This window comes from Cetorhinus maximus, unplaced genomic scaffold (genome assembly GCF_964194155.1).
Source record: "Cetorhinus maximus unplaced genomic scaffold, sCetMax3.hap1.1 HAP1_SCAFFOLD_4761, whole genome shotgun sequence".
Taxonomy (NCBI): domain Eukaryota; kingdom Metazoa; phylum Chordata; class Chondrichthyes; order Lamniformes; family Cetorhinidae; genus Cetorhinus; species Cetorhinus maximus.
Genome location: NW_027600661.1, coordinates 2,501 through 11,139, shown reverse-complemented (window position 1 = coordinate 11,139; position 8,639 = coordinate 2,501). Strand labels below are relative to the sequence as shown.

General features: G+C 58.6%; 1 protein-coding gene across 1 annotated transcript; it reads right to left on the bottom strand.

The window, feature by feature from the left end:
• Positions 1-725: 725 nt before the first annotated feature.
• On the bottom strand, positions 726-7,794 carry LOC144678591 (filamin-A-like; the record flags this gene model as incomplete). The annotated part of the gene is made up of 8 exons (XM_078538329.1): positions 726-924; positions 2,057-2,180; positions 2,588-2,731; positions 2,892-3,005; positions 5,510-5,703; positions 6,917-7,053; positions 7,177-7,303; positions 7,657-7,794. Coding segments are annotated over 8 exons (1,177 nt in total), but the record flags the coding sequence as incomplete, so codon positions are not given.
• Positions 7,795-8,639: the final 845 nt, after the last annotated feature.

Sequence of the window (8,639 nt, the reverse complement as noted above, 5' to 3'; positions counted from 1 at the left end):
CCTCCCTATCTCTGTAACCTCCTCCAGCCCCTACAACCCTCCCTATCTGTAACCTCCTCCAGCCCTTCCAACCCTCCCTATCTCTGTAACCTCCTCCAGCTCCTACAACCCTCCCTATCTCTGTAACCTCCTCCAGCCCCCTACACCCCTCCCTATCTCTGTAACCTCCTCCAGCCCCTACACCCCTCCCTATCTCTGTAACCTCCTCCAGCCCCTACACCCCTCCCTATCTCAGTAACCTCCTCCAGCTCCTACAACCCTCCCTATCTCAGTAACCTCCTCCAGCCCCCTACACCCCTCCCTATCTCTGTAACCTCCTCCAGCCGCGACACCCCTCCCTATCTCTGTAACCTCCTCCAGCCCCTACACCCCTCCCTCTCTCTGTCACCTCCCACAACCCTCCGAGATCTCTGCGTTCCTCCAATTCCGGCCTCTCGAGCATCCCCCGATTCCCATCGCTCCGCCATTGGCGGCCGGGCCTTCAGCTGCCTGGGGGGTGGGGGGCCCTGAGCTCTGGAATTCCCTCCCTCAGCCTCTCCGAGTCCCCACCCCTCTCTCACCTCCTTTAAGACGCTCCTTAAAAACCGACCTCTCCGTCACCAATATCCCCGCGTGTGGCTGGGGGCGGGGGTCAGGTTCTGTCTGATTAACGTTCCCTTGCAGGAGGGCCGTTCGAGGTCAGAGGTGAGATCCCTAGGCCGTGAGGACGGGAGGTTCTGGGATACAGAGGGGGGTGGGCCACCCTCTCTCTCTCCGTACTCACTTGATCAGCGAAGAGGACCATGATGGTGTAGTGTCCGGCTCCCGGGGCAGTGTATTTAACGGTGAAAGTGTCGTTGTCGTTGCGAATGATGTCAAAATCGATGTCCGCCTCGGTGGGTCCCACCACGCCCGGGGCGCATTTGATTCCGATGCTGACGTCACCTGGGGAAAGAGTGGGAGCCCCGGTTCGGGGAGAGGTGAGAGGTGGGGGGTGGGGGGAGGAGACGACAAGAGACTTAACAGTTACCATCACATCAAGGCCAGCTCCACTCAGGTCCCCCCCACCCCCGGCTTCGATTGGGCAACTTCGTGTCCCAGAGGTTACAGCACAGGAGGCCATTCTGCCCCTCATGGCCGTGAGACCCCTCTGCAAGAGCAGCTCACCCAGTCCCCCTCCCCTCTCCCGGCACATTCATCCCCCTCAGATAATGATCCAATTCCCCCCCACCTTTGGAAAGCCTCGATTGACCCTGCCTCCCCTCCCCCACACTCTCAGGCAGCGCGTTCCAGATCCTAACCACTCGCCGCGTGAAAAAGTTTCTCCTCGCGTCTCCGTCGCTGCTTTTGCCGATCGCCTGAAACCCGCCTCCCTCTGGTTCCCGATCCTCCCGCCAATGGGAACAGTTTCTCCCTCTGTCCACTCTGTCCCCAGGCCCCCTCGTGATTTTGAACACCCTCCATCAAATCTCCTCTCGACCTTCTCTTCTCCAAGGAGAACAGTCCCAACTTCTCCAACCTATCCACGGAACTGAAGTCCCCTCATCCCTAGAACCATTCTCGTCAATCTTTCCCGCTCTCTCTCTCAAGGCTTCACATCCTTCCTAAAGTGCGGCGCCCAGAACTGGACACAATACTCCAGTTGGGACTGAACCAGTGTTTTATGCAGGTTTAACATAACCTGCTTGCTCTTGCACTCTATGCCCTGATTAATAAAGCCCAGGATCCTGGATGCTTTATTCACCGCTCTCTCTAAACCTGCCCTGCCATCTTCAATGATCTGTGCGCAAATAACCCCCAGGTCCTCTTCTGCAACCAGTGGGCACCTCAAGGACTGGAGTGCATCACCCCCACCCGTTAATTTAATTCCAGCTTCCAATTGAAGGTCGTACCCCTTTTAAAAAAGGGGTGGCTCTTGAATACCAAATAAAACAATAACTGAAGAGTAGACCCCCTTCCCCCCCAAGTCCCTCCACCCCCTTTTAGAATTGTACCCTAATACTGTCCCTCCGCATTCTTCCAACCAAAAAACGCATCCACATCTCTCCGCAGATCCCCAGGGAAGACCTCGAGTTACCTTGTCCAGCTTCGGCGCAGTCCACTGTGAAGTAGGTCGGCTCAAAAGCCTTCAGCCCGGTCTTGGCCACGCCAGGCCCATAAACTTTGACCTTCTGAGGGTGACTACCTGCTCCCACGTTGACCTAGAGCAGGGGGTGGGTGTGGAGGAAAAGAGTCAAAATAAAAAGGAGAAATGCACGAGACAATCGGCGCCGCCGCAGACACGTGACCGGCGCCGCCGCAGACACGTGACCGGCGCCGCCGCAGACACGTGACCGGCGCCGCCGCAGACACGTGACCGGCGCCGCCGCAGACACGTGACCGGCGCCGCCGCAGACACGTGACCGGCGCCGCCGCAGACACGTGACCGGCGCCGCCGCAGACACGTGACCGGCGCCGCCGCAGACACGTGACCGGCGCCGCCGCAGACACGTGACCGGCGCCGCCGCAGACACGTGACCGGCGCCGCCGCAGACACGTGACCGGCGCCGCCGCAGACACGTGACCGGCGCCGCCGGCGGAAGACGGTGGGCACCATCGCCAGACTCACCCTGAAGGGGCTCTCGGGGATGTTGACCCCTCCCCACGACACCATCACCGTGTGCTTGAGGGGCTTCTTGGGGGTGTACGAGCAGGTGTAGGTGCCATCTTTTTTGTCCTTCATGCGCACGTCGATCGGCTGGCCCTCAGAATCCTGGGGGGTGGGGGGGGGAAAAAGGAAGGGGGAAAACGTTTGGAGGGAAGGAAGGAAGGAAGGAACTCATCAGGAACAGAAATTAAAGAGAAAAACGAGGCGAATTCGCACCCCATCACCTCCCCACCCCACCGACCCAGCACGTATGGCAGGTCGTTACCTGACCGTAGACTTTCAGCTGGGCCTTGCCGCCATTTTTGGCGTCCACCGTGAACTCAGTTGGTTTGTTGACGACCGTTCCGGTGCTTTCTAAGCCTGGCCCAAAGGCCCGGACCTGCCAAAAAACAAAACAAAAACAAGAATAAAGATATCCTGTGTCCCCCCACCCCACACACTCCCGCCCCATTCTCCCTCCCAACCCCACCCCCTTAAAAAACAAAACCAAACAAACCACGACGCGTGGAACGCGGGAAAAAGGTACATTGTGCGACAGTTCAAAGTGCAAACGAGGTCAACTCCTTGCGATGCAGTACATGGCACGGAGGTGCCTCGTTCCGTCGCCCGATCGCAAAGGCCACACAGGACTTAGAGTCGGAGTTACACAGCACAGAAACAGGCCCTTCGGCCCATCCTGTCCGTGCCGGCCACCAAGCCCCTATCTATTCTAATCCCTTGTTCCAGCACTTGGCCCATAGCCCTGGCTGCGATAGCGTTTCAAGCGCTCGTCTAAATACTTCTTCAATGTTGTGAGGGTTCCTGCCTCTCCAGCCCCCTCGGGCAGTGAGTTCTAGATTCCAACCACCCTCTGGGTGAAAAATCTTTCCCTCAAATCCCCTCTAACCCTCCTGCCCCTTACCTTAAATCTATGCCCCCTGGTTATTGACTCCGCTAAGCGGGAAAGTTTCTTCCCATCTACCCTATCTGTGCCCCTCATAATTTTGTATCAGCTCCCCTCTCAGCCTTCTCTGCTCTAAGGGAAACAACCCCAGCCTATCCAGTCTCTCTTCATAGCTGCAACGCTCCAGCCCAGGCAACGTCCTGGTGAATCTCCTCTGCACCCTCTCCAGTGCAATCACCTCCTCCCTATAGTGTGGCGACCAGAACTGAGCACAGTACTCCAGTTGTGGCCTAACTAGTGTTTTACACAGCTCCAACATAACCTCCCTCGGCTAATAGAGGCAAGTATCCCACGTGCCTTCTTAACCACCTTTATCTACCTATGCTGCTGCCTTCAGGGATCTATGGACATGTACACCAAGGTCCTGCTGTACTTCCTGAGGTCCTACCATTCATTGCGTACTCCCTTGCCATTATTAGTCCTCCCGAAATGCATCGCCTCACACGTACCACTAATAAGTCCATATCCGTGCGCTGGCTCAACATCGGCAGCCTCTTCAATGAGGTGGTGGTAGTGGTGTTGGGGGAGCATTGTAGTGATAGCGATCACAACGCGGTACAGTTTTAAGTTAAGCCGCAGGCGTCTGCACCACGTTACCCGTATCACGGCGACCGACACGCGCCACCCTCTCATTCGCCGAGCTCGGGGACTCGGCCACTCGCACAGTCCGACTCAGCTCAGGCGGCACTGGGCTGCCATGGGATTCCGCACCCCCCCCCCCCCACCAACTCTGGGCCCAGCTCTTGCCAACACCTCCGCTGGTCTCCGCAAGAAACAGGGTCTTGGATGGAACGAGCCCCAAACCACCACCACCCACCCTTTGCATATATCTGGCATAGAAACAGGAAAGAGGAGGAGTGGGCCATTTGGCCCCTTCAAGCCTGCTCCGCCCTTCAATAGGATCACGGTCAATCCTCAATGTCAACTCCGTACCCCTCGACACCTTTGGAGTCCAGAAATCTATCCATTTCCTCCTTAAATACACATTCAGGTGACTTGGCCTCCAGTCTCCCGTGGTAGAGAATCCCTCAGGTTCACCTCCCTCCGAGTGAAGAAGTTTCTCCTCATCTCGGTCCCAAAGGGGGCGCATCCTGCGGGACGTGGGCTACGCCGAGCGGATCGCGGCTCACCCTGTATAGTCGCGCAAACCCGGCGACGAGCTGAAGGCCGCCACTCTTCGGTCCCGAAGTGCACCACACCCCCCCCACCCCAACAAACACCCCTCCCCCCCACCCCGGTCTACCTCAGTCCACCCCGGGAAGGGGCAGGCGGATCTCATCGAGCGCCACGTCCCTCCGGCTGCTCGCGATAGGGTGGGAGCACCGGCCGCATGGGGCCGGGCCCCGCGCGCTCACCAAACGCGGCGAAAACGCCCGACGCCATTCCTTACCGCCGTCAGAGAGCACCTGCAGGACAATCCCGAGCACGCCAAAGAATCACGCTCGCAACCCGTCCAAGGGCAAAAAAATATTTCAGTCAGGCTCAAACCGTGACTCGCTTATGTTTGTTCGAAGCTATGTATGTTTATCCTCTGCAAACGGAGAGAATTTGCCCGGGCATTGCACTTTTTTTTATATGAATGGGACTAAAGTGGTTGTTCCCTTGGAAATTTGGTATTCTTGGATTTGTCCGGACGAGTGGGAAGCTGCAATCGGGCTCCTCTCGGAGAGACACTCGAGCCTCGCGCTACCGGAAGAGGGTATTTAACGTTTGAACCTTTCCTCCCACCTCAAACACGCGCACACACAGCCCGAGGGAGGTTCGGCACAGCCTCTTGTGGGGCGAAACTAAAGCCGGTGACCCCCACGGCGCGTCTGCGGAGATCTCCCACCCCCCCCACCCCGAGTCCTCGCGGCGCAGGAGACGGCCAATCGGCCCGTCCAGCCCGACCGAAGGGCGCGCGTTTCTCCGAGCCGGGGTGCAGTCGGCGGGCGCCTCACCTTCTCTGGTTTGAAGTTGGCCGGGGCGGCCTTGATGTCGGCCATGAAGGGGCTGTACTTGATGTCCTCGTTGTTGCACAGCACGTGCACAGCGTACTCGCCAGGCTCCGTGGGCCAGTAGCGGACGTCGCATGACCCGTCGCCTTTGTCGTCGCACTCGATCTTGGCCTGGGAGGGGCCCTCCACGGAGAAACCTGTCCATCGGGATTGGGGGGGGGGGCGGAAAAAAGGCCCAAGTCAGTCATAGTACAACAAAGATTGACCATTCAGCCCCCCTCTCGCCTCGAGGCTGTTACACAGGAACAGGAGGAGGCCATTCAGCCCCTTTTCTCCATCAGTCTGATAACAGCTGATCTGTAACTTAACTCCATCTACCTGCCTCAGCTCCGTAACCCTTAATCCCCTTAGGGAGGGTTGTAGGGGCTGGAGGAGGTTACAGAGTTAGGGAGGGTCGTAGGGGCTGGAGAAGGTTACAGAGATGGGGAGGGTCGTAGGGGCTGGAGGAGGTTACAGAGATGGGGAGAGTTGTACGGGCTGGAGGAGGTTACAGAGATATGGAGGGGTGTAGGGGGCTGGAGGAGGTTACAGAGATAGGGAGGGTCGTAGGGGCTGGAGGAGGTTACAGAGATGGGGAGGGGTGTAGGGGGCTGGAGGAGGTTACAGAGATAGGGAGGGTCGTAGGGGCTGGAGGAGGTTACAGAGATAGGGAGGGTTGTAGGGGCTGGAGGAGGTTACAGAGTTAGGGAGGGTCGTAGGGGCTGGAGAAGGTTACAGAGATGGGGAGGGTCGTAGGGGCTGGAGGAGGTTACAGAGATGGGGAGAGTTGTACGGGCTGGAGGAGGTTACAGAGATATGGAGGGGTGTAGGGGGCTGGAGGAGGTTACAGAGATAGGGAGGGTCGTAGGGGCTGGAGGAGGTTACAGAGATGGGGAGGGGTGTAGGGGGCTGGAGGAGGTTACAGAGATAGGGAGGGTCGTAGGGGCTGGAGAAGGTTACAGAGATATGGAGGGGTGTAGGGGGCTGGAGGAGGTTACAGAGATAGGGAGGGTCGTAGGGGCTGGAGGAGGTTACAGAGATGGGGAGGGGTGTAGGGGGCTGGAGGAGGTTACAGAGATAGGGAGGGTCGTAGGGGCTGGAGGAGGTTACAGAGATGGGGAGTGGTGTAGGGGCTGGAGGAGGTTACAGAGATAGGGAGGTGGGTGAGGCAGTGGAAGGGTTTAAGTGGACGACCTCCAGCTCCACACCCTCCACTGACTGAAGGCCCGAGGCCTGTGCAGCCCTAACTCTGGGCCTTCAACCGGAATCTCCAGTTCGGCCCAGCCTCCTGTCCACTCGGTGGGCCCTGACCCTGAACCAACGCCTCCCCCCCACCCACCCACCCCCCAGAACCTCCTCGGGGCTACTCACCCAGCGTCCCCACGTCCGTGCCGATGGCCTCGACAACGAAGTCAGCCGCCTGTCCGGCGATGCCTCCCTCCAGGCCCGGGCCCCAGGCTCGGACCTTCTGGGGGCCGGCTTCTGAGCCCACCTTCACCTCGAAAGGACTGCGGGAGAGAGAGACAGAGAGAGAGAGAAAAAGAATCAACAACAGGGGCTTAATTAATGGGCGGGAAATTGCCTCGACCCGCGGCGGCGGAACGTTCTAGAAGGCCGGAGAAGAGCGTCACCTGCGGGGAATGTGCTGGCCGCCCCACGTGATGGACACCGTGTAGTTCCCTGGCGAATTGGGGTAGTACTCGCAGTAATAGACTCCGTCGCCCAGATCCTTCTGCTTGACCAACTCCTCGTGGCCCTCTGGCGGTTGGGGGGGCGGTGGGGTAGCGGGGTTAAGAGGAGGTAAACAAACATAACGTTAGCGAGAATTCCCGCCACTCTTCGCATTACCCAACCCCCCCCCTAACATCCCCCTTTTCCTCGAGCCTCGGGAAGGCGGGTGGCCAACAAGATCGCACAGCAAGATCCCACAAACAGTCAACGCGACGATGAATCGTTGGTCGTTCTTCAAAAACCAAAATGTCGGTTGAGCGAGTGGTCCGACAGTCCTGGGGAGTTAGTCTACATCCCCCCTCCACCTCACAATGACTCCACGTTGGCTTAACTTTGCCCTCCACCCCCCACCCCTTCCCCCGCTTCGGAGAAACACTCACTCGGTCCCTTCACCACAACCTTCAGCTCGCCACTGCCTGCTCCCTTGGTGTACACCTTGAAGTCGGCCGTCTCCTTGGCGCGCACACCCTTGGGCTGGAGGCCACGCCCAACTGCGCGGCATGAGGTGGGATTGCACGCTGCCCGGAGAGAGAGAGAGAGAGAGAGAGAGAGAGAGAGAGGGGTGGGTAGGAGAAACAAAAAAAAAAAACGTGTGAGAAAACACAGCCGGAATCACAGAACAATCACACGTTGATGGTCGGAGATCCCTTCCCCCTTTCCTCCTCGCGCCCCCCCCACCCCGCCGACTCGCACGTCCCACCCCACACGTCCTCGACTGGGGGGGGTGTGGGGCAGGTTTCTGAAGAGCCCTCGGGGCAGGACACAATAGTTACGGTGCAAGGGGGGGGCCATTCAGCCCATCCTGGGATCGGTCAAAGTGCCAAATGAGGCTAGTTGAGCGAGAAAGGGGCATTAATCCACTCCGTCGCGTCTTGGCGAGAGGACCTTCGACCCCCAGGGTAGCCAGCGGCCGAGACGTTGGAGCTACGCCTGACTCGAGCCGTCGTAGGTCACGCGCAGGCTACCTGACCCGCCGAGGAGGCCATTCGGCCCCTCGAGCCTGCTCCCCCATCCAATAAGATCGTGCCTGATTTGATTGTTCCTCAACTCCACTTTCCTGTCCGTCCCCCTCATAACCCTCGACTCCCCTCGTCGATCAGGAATCTGTCTCACTCGGCCTTGAATATATTCAGTGACCCGGCCCCCACTGCTCTCTGGGTGGGGAGAGAATTCCACAGACTGACCACCCTCTGAGAGAAGAAATTCCTCCTCATCTCCCGTCTTCAATGGGACACCCCTCATTCTGAAACTGTGCCCCCCTCCCCTCGTTCTAGATTCACCCCCACGAGGGGGAAACATCCCCTCAGCATCCACCCTGTCAAACCCCCTCCCCTCAGAATCTGATATGTTTCAATAAGATCAC